We start from the raw sequence: 16,468 nt of genomic DNA, 5'->3' as shown, positions 1-16,468 counted from the left end.
GACTTGTTGAAGTGGTAGGTCACTGCATATCAGCACCACAGCATTGTAGGCTAGACAATGTCATAAATGCTACAATAACTTTTACATTACATTACATTTTTTTACATGTATTTTTTACAAGTATTGTGATATACCGTATAAACCGGTGAAATGTCAGGAGGAACATAGATAGATCTGCCAGACTGTACCGTTCTCTGCCTGTCCTCTAATTTTTTCCCTCTCTAAACTTCAGTAAACAAAGCTGCTGCCTTCCTTTCTTATCTCCGTAGTTGATTCTTACATGGGCTTTCTGGTATGTTTGCCCTTGTATCAGTGAATCAATAGTAAAGAAATACCGTGGGTACGGTAAAATAAGAATACAAATACTGTGCAGACCTGAGTCATACAGAGCACACAAGCCAGGGCAGGTTTAAGTGACAACAATGTAATGATGCAATTCTTCCTGAGCTATAAAACAACACAAAGCCTATCAACACCTGGGTGACTTTAGTGACTTATACAAACATACAGGGTACAATGGTCCCACTCTCTGTCCCACTCTCTGTCTCCCACACACACACACGCACACACACAAAGGGCCAAGCTCATGACAAAACTGCTTACAGAGTCTCTATTTACATATTTCATAAGTTAGACAAGTTTTAGTACCTGTTGTGATGTGGCAGAATCACTGTGTAGAGCTGTTCAGTTGGTAGGAGGTTTCCACACCGAAGACTGGACGGCAGCTGTACAGATGTAATGCTAACGATAGCTTCCCAGTCCTCTGTGGACTACACACACACACACACACACACACACACACACACACACAGAGTTCAAAAGACCTTTATTATTTAGGAATAGGTTTTCATCAGTCTTGTATGTCACACTCCACACCCTCACATACCTCAGGTTCATAGCGGATCATGATGTCATACTCCATGGCATATGGGATGTTGTCAATAGTGAACACCAGGCCGGCACCATCTTTGACACGAGCAAAACCAGGTCCCGTCCACGTTACCATGTGGCTGGGAGCGTGCTCTCTATGAACGGTCCTCACATCCGGCTGAGAGAGACAGACAGATTACCAAAGAATAATTTTCTTTTTTAACTGTTACAATGTCTACTTCATACTATATTTACTTATATGCTAACTATAATCATACAATCTCTGTTTCCCCTTACTGACCTGACTTTCTACTTCCTTTAGGGTGACAAGTGGCTGAACTGTATTTCAGGTTCGTGAAATGGAAAGTCTATAAAGAGGCTTTTATGACTAGAACTGCTTAATCAATCATATCATATAATCATTTTGTTCACCAATTCTTTTTAGTCTGAAGATTAATTTATACTGTTAAATGGTCAAATGTGGTATGATAATCAATGGAAGGTTGTTGTTCATTGAAGTGCAGCTTTACTTTTTTTTTTTTTGCTTACAAACAATGAATAATTAATGGTGATAAATAACCATGAACTCTACTGAGCGTCCTGTCCTTTCTTCAGTACAGTTGGTGCTCAGACAAGTTATGAAATTTCTGTTCCAACATAGATATAGTCTACATACAGCTACAGCAGCTACACTAGCAGTGTAATGTTCCCAGGCTATTGAGGAATTGAGCAATGAGTGATTCTCAAAGTGGGGTCTGTGGTACTCAGCCAAGGGGCCCATGAAAAGTTTTTAGATTCATCCATTTAAATAATCATGATATTTTTTTTTATTTTTTTTTTTTTTTCTTTTACAAAAGGTGCCTAGTTCAAAGCATAATATTTAAATCTTTCCGTTTATAATAGTTCTAATGTAATAGCTTTAATGTAACATGTCTACATAAAATTAATAAACAGTAAAATTTTAGAGAATAATTCCGGGGGGGACAAGGAAAAAAGGTTGTAGCCTGTCTTTCATACAAAATCTTTTACCGCAGTTTGATGCTTTAATCAAACCTTTCTTAGCACTGGCTGAGTCCACCTGCACATGTCCAGATTGAAAACAAAATGACTGAAATCAAATTAACATGTACACAACGACACAGTCAGGTGCGGCATGCTGTCTAAGGTGCTGAGTGTGTCTGGAGCAGAGCAGGTCTCTGTCTCCCCGTGCGCAGTAGTGTGAATATTTATGCTATTGAGTAAACAGAGAAAACATGTCTCTCATTGTTTAATAGCAGCAAAACAATAAGGCTTCATTCATCAAAGACCGAAACTCGATCTCTCTCCTTCTCTCCCTCTTTTTCATCTGGCTCAGATGTGTGAAATGGATCCTTCATCTCTGGCTGGCTGCAAGAGCAAACCGTTTTGTTTGTTTTTTTTGCTTTTTTTTTACCGGCAGTGAGATAAACATTTCCTGCAATTAAACTGGTGAACTGGTTTATAAACAGTGTGCTGTGAGATCTGCCGCTGCGCACCTCAAAACCGTGCGTAATAGTCACGCGTGATGGCCGCTCCTCGTCAGTTAAACTGCACGTCTGTCATGTTTGTCTCACTGACAGGTGGAGAGCCTACAGATATTAACTACGAGCTGCTCCGCCACTGACTGCTCTTGTCCTGTCCTCTCCCTCTTCTTTCTCTCCTGTCCTCTCTGACTATCACTAAACTCTGACTTTTGAACAATGCAGGAGAAATGTTGCAGACAGTTTATATTATCAGCCTGGGCCTGGGGCTTGTTGTAACAGTAAATGGGATGTGTTGTAACTTGTGTAAGTTAAACTGTATCTGCGACTGTACATCTTACCCCGCGCGATGTGGGCAGCCGGGTCCAGCCACACGCTGCAACTGCTGCAAAGTACTAACGGCTGCTAGCCCTGCCCGCTGGAGAGAGTGTGGGATATACCACTACTAGGAATGGGAGGGGGGGACTAAATCTTTTAAGATTTAAATAGCACATTATTGCGCTTTTATAATGAGCACCGCTTATATTGTGCTTTTAATAAATACTACTGCATTGTTCAAAAATTATTAATTGTGCCTCAAATTATTCTAGGGGGGTACAGCTTTACTGAAGGGGGAGTCATGTCCCCCCTGTCCCCCCCGGGATTTCCGCCCCTGCTGTCATTACATACAATTTTGATGTTCAACTCCTTTTGCTCTTACTCTGTGTCTAAATTTCAGTAGTGATTACAACATTAGACTCCAAATATCACTACACTCCATATTCACCTCTCTTTCAGCTCAATTGGTTCAAAATGACATAATTAACTTGACAGCCAAGCATTTAATTAGGCTAAGCACCCTCATATTGCCAAGTAGTGCTTACAGCACATGACCGCTGACCTTAAAATAATGTAAGCCTAGAAATATTGTACTGTCATGCAAATACATAGGCTATACATTTGTTATGATAAAATGATCATCATGCAGATCTTAACCCTAAAATGTACTGCTGGCTGACAGATTCAGCTAACTTCAATCACTACTATAACTTACTGGAATGCATCATTCCTCTCAGTTGCTTAAGCTTTTTAAAGGAACCTTTAAACTGCTCAGCTAATAGCATACCTACAGTTTTGTTTACCAAAATAGTGGTTCCCGAACTGGAGGTCAGGACCCCTCTAGGGTGACCAAGTAAAATCTGAGGGGTCACCAGATGATTGAAGACAAAATCTGTTGCAGAAAATTACTTACTAGTTACTTATATTTTCTTATTTTACATATTTCTTGTCTGTCCTTAAAACAAGGCAAACCCAAAAAGGAGAAACACTCATGACATACAAGGCCATAATTCATGATTAGGGCTCCCAAGTAGACATATTTTAGGGGTCACAAGCCAAAAAGGTTGGAAACCAACAGAGTTCACTTCTGTACCTGCAAATATGCCATGAGTGATTTGTCTGTACCTTGTCAAACCATAAATAGAATCATTATGCCAATCAAAGCAAATATCATACTGTTTGTTGAAGCTGGCGGATACGTCTCAGCGCTGCCCGATGTTGCTGTGAGTTGGTAAGACGTCGGTGACGTCGGTGCCTCCTAAGCTGGTTGCTGAGGTGTTGAACACAGTCAGTCTCTGCTTGAGGACGAACTTTGCCCTGAGAGGAGAGGAGAGGAGAGGAGAGGAGAAGAGAGGAGAGGAGAGGAGGGTTTATGTCGATCATACACAGACCTTTTTATAACAGTATTTGTCACAACTTAGAGCAGTTCATCCTGTCCAACTTTTTTGTTCCAAAAGTGAAAATGACATGACAGAGCACAAAGAGCCATGCTGTGCTGAAATTGCCAGAGCGTGACAGAGAGAAACAAAGAATGTGAGGTTGAGAGTGTGTTTTTCTATGTGTGCGTTGTATGTGTTGGTAAGTGTGTGTACCACACTGCAATAATTAGTTGTGACAGGTTGGTATCTGTGGCACTGTCTGTAGTTTTATGGGTCACTTCAGCTGTAGCGTTTGAATGCTTTATAGAAATGCAGGACTTTGACTGTATCCTGCACATTCTCTTCCTCTTTTTTTGTCCCTCAGCATGTACACTCAATTTCCATCCAGCGTCAGTTAAACAAGCCATGTTCCCCCTCCTGAACAGGAGACAGTATTCATATGTCAATGACTTATCTCTTCTTGCACAATGTTTTGCACTGTTGCCTTTATTCTCATAACATTCTGAGTCAATACTTCAACTACAACTTGATGTTGTAAGTGCGGGCTGTCTGAGCTTGCCCGAAGGGCTGGATGGGGAAGTGAAGGGGGCAGGGGGTCTCTTTAGAGTGAAGAGGACGGAGGTGGGTGGAGGGCGGTGAAGGAGGCAGACAAAGACAGTAAGGAATGTGAAAAAGTGGGCAGAGAGATATAGTGGAGGATAGAGATGGTGATGCAGACTGATGAGATGAATCAGTGACAGCAGGAACAGGCCTGTCTCAGTGGCTGTCTCTTTGCTGTGGATGGGAGGAGCTTCATGAGAATATTAATAGCAATGTAAATCGCAAGTTTTATTATGATTCAGTATTATATTAATTACTTTGGACAACAACACAATATTTGTTGATATCAGAAAGTCTGTCATGGTACGATTTGATATGATTTTTGATTTGATTTAATTCAGAGGCGATTGATATGTGACGATATCAGTAAATATCTTCACTGTCTCTTTCTTGGCTGCTTACCAATATCTGCCTGGTGCCAGGCCGCTAGCACTGATTAAATGTTTAAGAAGGAGGTGCGCTTTGATGTGAAGTGTGGCACAGATGAGCGATGGGAAGTTCAAAATAAAGGAATTTCATTTCAGTTTCATGTTTTAATGAATATCCCTTCACTGAAAAATGAGCAGTATTCTCTGCTCTAAGAGACTGGGGGCAAGTCAGCTAAAAGGGCTGAAATGAAGATCAAGCCGCTGCAAAGTGACAGGCTCTTGTTAGCAGCTAAGTCGGTAGCACAAAGTGCACACCCCTTGAGCCAAAGATTGTCACTGCCATGCAGCCAGAGTCTCCTTAGTGGCTAACCCTGTAGCACACACAGTCTACAGTAAAGGAGCGCGTATCCCCCGAACCAAAGAACGAGAGGGCTGCTGCACGACGTCATCCTCTCATCCAGTAGCTAGTAACTACAGCAGCTTCCGTTCTTTGGAGATCTATTATGAGTCTGAATCACAGTGATCTGAAATGTGAATTGGTGAGCTACACTGAATCACAGTAGCATGCTCACCGGCAGTGCAGAGTCACCGGGAGAGTGTCCGGTGGCATCTTCAGCCTCATATTTGTAGTAGTCCAGCGGAGCACAGAAATACCCAGGCTGAACCTCTGAACACTGTCGACCAATCAGATGCCTCCTGCAGTCACACTGGCCGTTCTCCATCATACACCTTAAGTAACAGACAGAGGCAAACTTTAACTGATAAAGACTTGGAAAGTACAAGATACCTCGTTCTCAAAAGTATATGATTCAAGGTAGACGTATAACATTTTATCATCTATACCTGTTGTTGAAGGCTCCACCGAAGTCACAGTCACATGGTCTGCAGCCGGCCAGGTCGTTACTGAGCCCCCAGTATTCAGGCTGCAGGGATGGATATCAGTTTCAAAACCAGGATGCACAGTGTCATGTCTTTTGTGTAGGTTCTACACTCTGCACTGTGTCTGAAGCTCTGTTGTCCTTGTGCAGCTTATGCAGTTGTTGCTATACAATATATGTTTTTTTTATCAATGTCACCAAGATATATTGCTATCCATGGCTGATGAAAAGAAAACCACCTTCAAAACTGAGTCATTAGAGTGTGAGAACAGCTCTGGGCTTGCTTAAAAAATGCACCTGGAAGTGTAACATTTAACAGTCAAACAGCCCAACTCTCTATTGTCTCTGGTTTTCTTCATACAAATGATGGTTACAGTCGCGTATATGATATTTGAATCTGAAACAAAAAATAAGCAACACATTTTAGGTCAACAGTTGTCCCTTACCAGACACTGGTTGCAGTAGCGACCAGTGACGTATCTTTTGCAGGAGCAGTCCCCACTGATCTGGTCACAAGGAGCTCCCATCATGATGATGCCACGGGGGTCACAGTTGCAAGCTGATGGAGACACACACAGAAATACACAAAGAATGAGATTTACATTACAGATATTAATAGAAGATTATCTGGTTTTATATTCCAAAACACCATGAATTCATGTTAATGCCTGTTCAAACACAAGGCATTTTCATCGGCAGAGAAACACACACATACGTACGCTGACAACCGAGGGGGTCATTCTGGCTGAGTCCGTAATAACCTTCCTTGCAGTCGTCGCAGCGCGTGCCTTTGACGTTGCCTTTGCAGCGACACTGCCCTGCGATCATTCCCATGTCCAGGTCAGTGTGACTGTCACACACTCCTCCCTCCAATGATCCAACTGGGTCACAGTCACAGGCTGGAGGTCAGAGGTTCGATGGAGAGAGTAAGCAAAGCAGGAGAAGAATGAGAGGCAAACACAAAATCATATTAATGGGAAACTTGAATAGACAGAGAACAACACAGAGGGTATGTGCATGTATTGTTTGTGCTTTTTTTATTTTCTTACATCTTTTCTTACAGAAGTGTTGTTCATATTCATTTTAAACTTTGTCAAAGCGGAGAGATATCTTCAATGGATTCAAATGTAGCCTCAAGGATTTCAGGCATTTTCCTAACTGATGACTGCAGGTATGTTCAGTCAAAGACAAAATAAGAATATCCATGAGTTGGCACTTGCACAAAAAACAAATGAAATCGTTACAACCCACTAGCTAGCAGATTTTTTCCACTTGTTTCAGTGAAAATAAGATTTTCCTACTCAATATCAGACCTAATTTATATGCCATTTATTGCAGTGGACAATTCCACATAATGGCTGGAAACATTTTTTTTCGACAAGGACAAAGGACTCACCTATGCAGACATGTGGGTCCCTGATATCTCTGTTGGGGTCTTGGAAGTAGAAAGGTTTGCACATCTCACAGCTGCGTCCCATGGTGTTGTGCAGGCAGTCGTCACACACTCCTCCACTGACGTTGCCCGTGGCCAAATACACCGCCATGTCAAAGTGACATTGGTTTGAGTGGCCGTTACAGTTGCACTCTTGAGATGCAAGCAAGAAATTGAAAAATAAAATAAAATAAAATTACTGCCTTGCTATTGTATGCCTTTGCCCACCTGTGAAGTCATCATTGAGTCAAAGTGGATCTTTGTACCAAATGTGGAGAAACATATCCCACTGACAAGAATGAGATAGACATGGTCACAATGACCTTGACCTTTGGCCACAAAAATCTATTCACTTCATCCCTAGACCAAGGGGACAGTTGTGCCAAATTGGAAAAAAAAATTCCCTCAATGCATTTTTGAGATATCGTTTTCCAAAGAATAAGACTCAAAGTAGCAGAACCAAGGAGAAACTGCAGGATGGCTTTTCTGAAGGAAACTACTGCTCTACAGGAAGAAAAAATCTACAGTACCCTTAAAATTGATATAAGCAGTTCAATAACAGTATATCGAAAATTACTACACTAAACTTATATTTTCAAAGAAACGTATTGCAAATGTATTTTACGGCATCTAATGTGTACATTTACAGCGGGACTTCAGGACTGAGTAAAATTCCTATCAGTGTTTTTATGATGATCACAAAGACAATATATACAGTATACATACATACATATAGATATGTGTGTGTGTGTGTGTGTGTGTGTGTGTGTGTGTGTGTGTGTGTGCGTGTGTGTATGTTAGTGTGTAACAAAGCCTTCAAAAAAAAAAAAATGTGCAGCTCGTAACAGGCAACAGTTTCTCAGTTCCTGCTCATATAAGAATCTTGTGAGACACTGCATATGTCTGTGTGTTCCCACCTCTGCAGGTGTGTGGGTTCTCTGCCTCCGCTGGTCTCCATGGCAGGTCATTGTGGAAATGTCGACATCGCTCGCAGTTCAGGCCCTCTGTATTATGTTTGCACACACAGCGACCGTGGATCTTGCCGATCACAATGCAACAAAAAGGTTAATAAAGGCACTGTCAGTCATCATGGCATGATAATATGTACTGAACAAATTAGACAAGCCGAAGTTTTATTTATTTTCACACAAACTCCCCTTTTTGTCTTTTATACACATTTCTGTTAAGTCCCAGGGCATGGTGTTATGATACAGATGTTGTAAAAATTATTCTTCTAGAAAATGTCCACGAGCTCACCATGCCAATCTCCCGGGTGTCTACTCCTGGCACTGGAGCGCACTCTGAGGCGTGTCCATAACAGAAGCAGCTCCCTCTGACCACCAGCTCATAGATGGCATAGTAATATTTCTGCAGGACATCAAAGCGTCGGTCCAGTAGGTCGTCTCCCAGAGTGTTTAGCTTAGTGAAGTTGATACGCAGGTTGGTGATACGCAGGAGTTCTGTAAAGGAGAAAAACAGATTCATTAGGTCTGATTTGTGGAAAAAAAAAATGAAAAACTGAAATTCCATTTGTATGCAAACATTTTTTTGATGACTGATGTTAAATGTATATTAGACTCATCACTCAAAAAGGTAATATAGCCTATTTACTTTAATTGTTGATTGTTGCTGCTAATACTTTTGGTAAGTAGCATTTTGTTTCAGCTTGTCATAAAAAAAAAACTATGCTGTGTTGCCAGTAACAGTGTTAGTGATCTATCTTCAGAGTTTGAAGTGTCCACTGACCTTGAATGTCCAGGCTGTATGGGTCTTTCACATGAATAGCAGGATCCAAAACCTTATAAATGACCTTGAAAAAAGAACAAAATTTTGCAGGTATAGAAAGAAAGAAATGCTGTTAGAGTCTGGGACTGAAGAGGATCATAGGGAACTAAAACAACAGCTGTTAACCAAAAACAGGCATACTGTCCAAATTGAACAAATTTGCAAAGGCAGACCTGAGCTTTAAAGAAACCAGTTATTTAAGACCTGTTGAGGCCTTTAAATCCAACCTTAAAACTTTTTCCCCTAACTTTCAGTTAGTTGCTTCTTCTCTGATGACTTCGGGCATTGCACCTGTTAACACCTGTTCTAGTGGGTCAGTCTCTGTCTCAGTGAATCTATTAAGCCAAGTACTATGGTCCATGTTTGTCCTGCTGACCAGAGTACCAGAAACTTTCTAAAAATCACTGCATCTCTCTAATCCTCTGTTTATGTTCCTCAAGAACTTGAGGAGTGCTTATCTCACTCTCTCTCCTAGTTTCTCCTCTCTGTCCTCTCTCTTAACCAAGGCTTCTCTGTGTTGGACCATCAGCTGCCCTAGGACCCCTCTCTCTCTCTCTCTTTGCTGCTGGATCTTCATTCTAGATGGATTTGGATCTGGATCTTTGTCTTCCAGGAGATTCAGCCTCTCCTCTCGTCTTTCTTTCTCCTATCTGTGTGAATGGTGTGCTTCAGCTTTGCCTCTTGTGCATTTGTGTAGTCTGTCCTCTTTCAGCTCTCCATTGTGGAGAGGAAGTTGTGTGGCTCCCTTTCTAACTGTTTGGCGATGCATGAAGTTGCTTGACGTCTTCTAAATCTATATACTTCATCTGTCTATCAATCTATAAATTTGTCATCATAATGGTCCGTACTGTAATTTCACTATGATGGTATATTATGTTGACATGACAGCTTTAAAGGTTCTGTATATGAATACTACTGCTGCAAATTACTTTTTGCTGAGGAAAAAATAGTGGAGTATGACGTACTGAGCAGAGGATGAAGTCACGCTCCCTGTGTGTGTTGTATCCGAGCATGTTAGTGTATGATTCCCTGTGTGTTTATTCCACTGACAAGCTAAGCACTGCCGTTCTGCATTCTGCTTAGTTGGTGATTACTGCTGATATCAGGAAAGTGTCACTGTGGAAGTGTAGTGCCCACCCTAGGGTCCCTCCCAGGTTAACACTGTCAGCACTGTGACCGTTGTTAATACTGTTCACGCTGTTAGTGACAGCCGTTAGCTGCTAGCTGCTAGCTGTGCCACCACAGTGTTGAGAACCATGTGCAGACAACTTGAATTATAGGTACACTCTGAATGTCACCTTGTGTATCTCTTGCAAGAACTCCCTCCTTGTCACATTTCCTGAGTCAGTTTCTGGTGAGGAACCAATCACAAAGTATTCAGAGATGGACTAGTGCTTTGTTGGTTACTGCTTTATATGGGATTTGTTTTTTAACAACAAAATGTTGAATATTACCGGCCTTATGTTTTGACTCTGAAGAAGAAACTCTGTACCTCCTAGTGTAAACTGTCTCTACTATTACCGATGCCACCACCACCTCCTCTACTTCTTACCTCTCCATTGGTGGAGGGTTCGATGTCTGAATAGCGTTCCTCACAGATGATGTCGTTGATGTGGTGCAGGCCATTGGCGTGAATGCCAGGAAAGGTCCTGGTGCAGTTTGAGGCAAAGTAGCGGTAGGGGCGCCATGTGCGGCCGAAATCAGCTGAACGCTCAATGATCATAGCTGCAGGTCTGAAAGTCTGAGGACCCAAAGAGAGAAATGAGTCCTTTTAACTTCAACTGCAATGGCTCCTAGTATTTTGGTGTTAGATGTTGATTTTTCTTTATAATATAGAACATGGGAATTATAGTGAGGCTTGTGTTGTATGTATGAATATATAGTCACATCAACAAATGTGTTGTGGACTATATGAAACTGTCAGACTGATCTATCAGGACTTTTGGTCTCATGTTTGCTTTACAAAAATTAACATAATGGATTCAAGCTTTATGGAATGTCAGGTATGCATGCTGACATGCTTAAGTACAAACAGTATAGTCGCCTTTTCAAACAAAGGTCCACAATCACACACATGCACATAAGTACCCAAATACATCCAATTAACTGTTTGTACCTTGAACTTTATGATGAGATGTGTGAAGTGGAATTCAGCCTCCAGGTTCAGTCTGATGCTGACATTCTCCTGTCCTGCGGAGGAAGCAACTGTCACTCAATGTCATAACAACACAATTGATGTGAAAGTCTCATCTCCTAAAGTCACTCTCTGCTTGACTGGGTGACTGTAGAAGACCTTTATAATCCATCTTTGAATTTTTTCAGCATTTTTCATCTCAACAGCGACATTTTCAAATAGACTTGGAAATGCTCTTGTATGTAAAGCCCTGTAAAATGCAGTTCTTCACAATCAAGATTTAACTCTCAACAATGCAACAAGAAGAACAAACTCCTACTCCCACCCATAGTCTCCTACGTGTAGAGGGACTGAGGCAATCAGCACAAGGAACACGCTGAGCATGTTCTTGTGTACTGTTACAGAGTAAATACTCAAGCACACACACCGTTGACAGACTGCCACCAGGTGTTGTTTTCATTTTTGTCCATGAGGTAGATGACATTTTCGATGCGGTGGCTGTTTCTGTGGTGGTACGGGTCGTAGCGATGCTGGGAGTTACACTCAAAACACTTGTCAGACTCCTGTCGAGGCAGAAAACACACATTTAATCCTGGAGAAAGGGCATACCAGCTGTGTAATAAACCACCTGCGGATGTTGTAAACAACTTAAACAACTTGCAGTGGTTCCTTACAAACACCTACAGAGTGTGCAGGTTGTGTCTTGCACATGTTCTACACTGTCAGTCAAGCCCTTATGATAGAGCTGTTCCTTCAGATTAGGGCTTTCATCTGTCAAGCTGAAATAATGTGGGTAATGTACCCATGTGTGCCAGTACCGGTGTGGATGGGACAAAAGCCAGCGGGGACTGGATTGTGTCTCCACTGGGTCAAAAGATTAAAAAGGAAGAATGGTTGTAGGGAGAGAAGCAAGGAGTAAAAGAAGGGGAGGGAGAGAGGAGAGGCATAAGAGAGGAAGAAAGACGGCGGGAGAGATGGAGACAAGTGAGAGGATATGAATGAAGGGCAAGAAATAAGGGCAAAGCAGCGCACAGCAGGCAGGGTTTCAGACCAAAGCAGTTGTCACTTTCATGGCCAGTGCCCACACTGTGTATGTGGCAAATGTACTTGCATCCATCAGGAGTCTTAAAATGAGCTTTAAGCTAAATGCTAATATGCTCACAGTAAGGTTGTGCAATTAATCGTCTGGTGATCGTGATTATGATTTTGAGGTCAAACGATTTCAAAATTAAAGAAATCGAGGGGAAACGATTTTTGGTCATGGACGCCTGGAGATGTTATATTGTCTTCTACGGAAGCCAGGCATGGGCAATACCACCCCCTCCCCTCCCCTCCTCTATTCACTCCACGAGCCAGTCAAGTAGGTGAACTATGAATAATGCGAGGGGCAGGTGATTCCAGAAGATTTCAAAAACAGTGTGCGGAAAATGGCAGAGGGAGAGCGAGAGAGGTTGGTCTGTGTGTGTGTGTGTGTGTGTGTGTGTGTGCGTGCGTGCGTGCGTGTGTGCGTGCGAACTCCGCAGTGCGTGATACAGAGAGCAGAGAAGAATTGTAAATGCATGACCATGTAGAGACAAAAATGACATGCCGTCGTGTAAACAATGTAAGTCATCACGTGCGCTGCATAATCGTGATTTCAATTTTGATAAAAATAATCGATATGAATATGATTTTTTCCATAATCAAGCAGCCCTAGCTCACAGTGACAATGTCAACATGCTGATGTTTAGCAGGTATAATGTTCATCGTGTTTATCATCTTTGTTTATAGGCTTAGCAAGCTAACATTTACTAATCAGCACTAAACAAAGTAAACAAGGTAATTCCAGAAAAATAAATCCAATATTTGTTGAGATTTTTCACTTAAAACTAAAAGTGTAAACCTCGTGGTGGCACAGGGAAAGTGCTGAGATCCCTGGAGTCAACAGCTTTGCTACTCAGCCAGTCAAATCTGTGCATTCCAATAAGCATTGTCACTCGAGCCGGTGAATGATGTAACACACAGTGAGGAGACGAGACGAGAGACAACAGTAGAAAATAAGATATAAGTGAGTCAGAGAGAAATGAAAAATCGTCTACTGATCGTCAGTATACTTTCATAATTATGAGAGTGATGCAAGAAGGGTATAGTGAGGCATTGAAATGAATTGAAGGGAAAGACAAAGGACAAATGAAAGGAAAACACAGTTAGCTGGTGAAAAGCTGACATTGACAAGGCAGAGAGCAGAAGGAGAGGAAGAGCTCCAAGGCAGAGGGCATGGGAAAAGATACAAGAATGTGGGGACCTAGGCCAAGAGCAAGAGCTTGAATCTTAAGGGGTGTGATAGAAAAGTTAGAATGGGTGGTGAGAGAAAGGAAGGTGCAGGTGAGAGAAGTGGGTATCCAGTGAAGAGGGGTCTCAAACAGCACAGCAGGGGTGAAGGACAAAGAAGGGGGCCAGCAGAGAGAGAGGGAAATGCTGAGAGAGGGCAAAAAGGGGTGCATTTGAGAGGGCGGCACAAAGAGGGGAGCAGGGAGAGGGGAAAGAGGGCTCAACAGGCAGATGAGGGTAAGTTGGCACAGAGAAACAGTGGATTCCAGGGCAGCATTTCTTAATTAGGTTGTTGTCAAGGGTGATTAAGTTGCTAACAACAACATGGCTGTTAAAGAGACTCAGCCGAGAATTGAAAAAAAAATGCCTAAAGTGTGCTGGAAGTGGTGTGTGTGTATGTGGGTGACCACGGGTGCACACACGCCCACTTTTACATGTGTACGTGTAAGTGAATGTGTGTGGGTTTTTTTTACATGCATGCTTGCCTTCTTCACCTATACCTCCCTAATCCCATCATAAATCTGCCCAAACCCTCATCTCAGGGCCTAGCTGCTGAAAAGGACATTCCTTTCTACACAGTGGCCTGTCCACAATACACAATGCAATGCGTCGTCCATAGAGAGCCTCTCTGTAACAGCACTGAGTATTTGCTGCAGATTTGACAATAAAACAATAACAATAATTAGCTCATTAAATTTTCCTTAACAGAGATATAATAAATGTTCAATTAACCCCTCATAGATATAGAATGGGGTGGCAATGCACATTAAATACCAGTTTCCAACCGCCATAAACCAGAGGAACCGGCCACTTATGCTCACGGTTACTATTTAACGTTACAGCAGCATTCAACACACTCATAAAGTTATTTTTGGTATGATTGTTTTGACCACAGAAAACAGCGCAGCCATACCCATGATTAAAAATTACCACATAAGCAGCTGTATAATCGACTGAACTAATGCTAATGATGAGTTAGCAAGTTAACGCAACTGACTGACTAATTCATCAGTATATGACACAACATGCCTAAAGGTAGCAGGAATAAAATTTAAATACAATTCCTAGTTCATAAACATGATTTCTGCCTGAGTCACGTCAGATAGACTTTCATTGGCAATAAATGACCCCACATTACTTCAAGACGTCATTAAAGTTGTGTTGTTTTGATTGAGAAATGGCAGAAATTACATACTGTAAATGTAAAACTTGTGGTACAGAAAATACTGACCACAGTTGATATTTTTGTTTTGTCTATTCCAAAGACTCCAACTGATATAAAATGCTGCTGCCAGGCTATTCATTTGTAGTAAGAGAAGTGACCGCATTACAGCAATTCTTGCTGCTCTACTACATGTGAGTTCAGAACTGATTTTAAGATTTTACTGCCTGTTTTTAAAGCCTTTAACAGTCAGGTTCCTGCCTGTATCTGTAATCTGCTATTTAATTATTAACACTTACAAAATGTTTTAAAGTGTCTGCACAGACTTTGACATGATACTGACCAGAATTAAGACTTCTTTGTCAATGTTTTGTTTTAAACCAGCCCACTTTAAAGACATAATTATTTTGACTTTTTTTTTTTTAGTTAATTACCAATATCGACTGATACAAAATAATTTCATTCAACATTTTTAGCCATATTACCCAGCCCTAATTATACCATTTACAGGAACTGAGATCAAAGAGCAAGATTGCAGGTATTTTTCAGGAAGCTGATGTAACAAAAAAATTAAAACAAAAAAAGACAAAAAGCAAGAGAGTTTAAAGTTGGTTTTACTGTACATACAATTAAAATAAATCTGACTACTAATTATCTTCTCTTTCAAGGACACTGTAGTGTCAGTTTCAGTTGGTGCTTAGTGTGAACTCATGTGGCTTTAAGACCCTCCCTCCTCTGAGCTCTTATTTATCTCCCATTAGTCAAGGCTGGTCAGCTCAACTATAAGGCTTTCTGCTCCAACAATACACTGATGTAAGTCTGATGTTGACTTTAAAACACTTCTTTGTCACACTACGATGGTGGCTTAAAAGAAAGTACACCCCGTATCCCTCGTCCAGTTTCCTTCCCACCTCAGTTACAACTCTGAAACTGATATTTCACTGCTGCTAATACCATATCTCACTTTTTATTATCCCATCATTCTTTTTGCTCTTTTCTCTGCCTCCACTACGTCTTCTTCATCATCCCTCTCTTTTTCATCATTTAACATTCCCTGTTTTCCCATCTCCCTCACTTTTCTTGTTACTTTCTTATGTCTAAAGTTACAGTTTTAGTTCCGTTCTACCAGGTAGGTCTAAAGGGCCAAACCAGGGCCCCTTTAAAGGTCTTCAACACAATGGGCTTGGCATCTACTCCCTAAATGCACTGCCTCTCCTGGGATACAAATGTGCATAAAAACTATGCAATCCGATCTCACAAGGAACACAGAAACAACAACCTATGTCAAACACAAATGATTGATGAACTCGTGGACATTTAAATGTTTGGTGTGGGCCTCTTAAGTAGCTTCAGACAGACCAGCCATGTTACAACAGGTTGACACTATATCCTGCCCTGCACTATATAGAGGGCCTCTCACCAATCAGACAATGTCAATCTTGTTCAGCTGGAAGCTGACACTGTTGGATACTCCTGCCCTGAGGCAATGGAGGTGCAGGCACAAACATGTACACGGAAATGCATGTTAGTGTAGAGAGAGAGGTGAATGTCAACATGATGGTGAACATGTCAGCAGTTGTGTCATGTAGGGACAGAAAGGAATACAAGAGCTGCATACTGTAGAGGTGACGGAGAGACTGTAGCAGCATTTAGTCTTGCATCACAGGGGTACGAGCTTGGGGTGTGATGCAAAGCGACTATCTAAATCTACAGCTGTATCAGTGCCTGCTTAT

The 16,468-nt window shown here is 41.6% G+C and overlaps 1 protein-coding gene across 2 annotated transcripts in view; it reads right to left on the bottom strand.

Annotated features, from left to right (window-relative positions):
* Positions 1–16,468, bottom strand: part of lamb2l (laminin, beta 2-like) — a 72,877-nt gene that overhangs the window by 17,159 nt on the left and 39,250 nt on the right. For both annotated transcript variants that reach the window (XM_049580955.1, XM_049580956.1), the window contains 14 exons: positions 11,691–11,826; positions 11,246–11,319; positions 10,682–10,870; positions 9,091–9,154; positions 8,602–8,804; positions 8,262–8,382; positions 7,309–7,497; positions 6,632–6,811; positions 6,359–6,471; positions 5,878–5,957; positions 5,607–5,763; positions 3,864–4,004; positions 887–1,048; positions 649–770 (listed from right to left, as the gene is read on the bottom strand). In XM_049580955.1, coding sequence (XP_049436912.1) covers positions 649–770; positions 887–1,048; positions 3,864–4,004; positions 5,607–5,763; positions 5,878–5,957; positions 6,359–6,471; positions 6,632–6,811; positions 7,309–7,497; positions 8,262–8,382; positions 8,602–8,804; positions 9,091–9,154; positions 10,682–10,870; positions 11,246–11,319; positions 11,691–11,826 — 1,931 coding nt within the window. The remainder of the gene's footprint in view (positions 1–648; positions 771–886; positions 1,049–3,863; positions 4,005–5,606; positions 5,764–5,877; positions 5,958–6,358; positions 6,472–6,631; positions 6,812–7,308; positions 7,498–8,261; positions 8,383–8,601; positions 8,805–9,090; positions 9,155–10,681; positions 10,871–11,245; positions 11,320–11,690; positions 11,827–16,468) is intronic.

This window comes from Epinephelus fuscoguttatus, linkage group LG7 (assembly GCF_011397635.1).
Source record: "Epinephelus fuscoguttatus linkage group LG7, E.fuscoguttatus.final_Chr_v1".
Classification (NCBI taxonomy): Eukaryota; Metazoa; Chordata; class Actinopteri; order Perciformes; family Serranidae; genus Epinephelus; species Epinephelus fuscoguttatus.
This window is presented reverse-complemented; position numbering and strand designations above follow the sequence as displayed.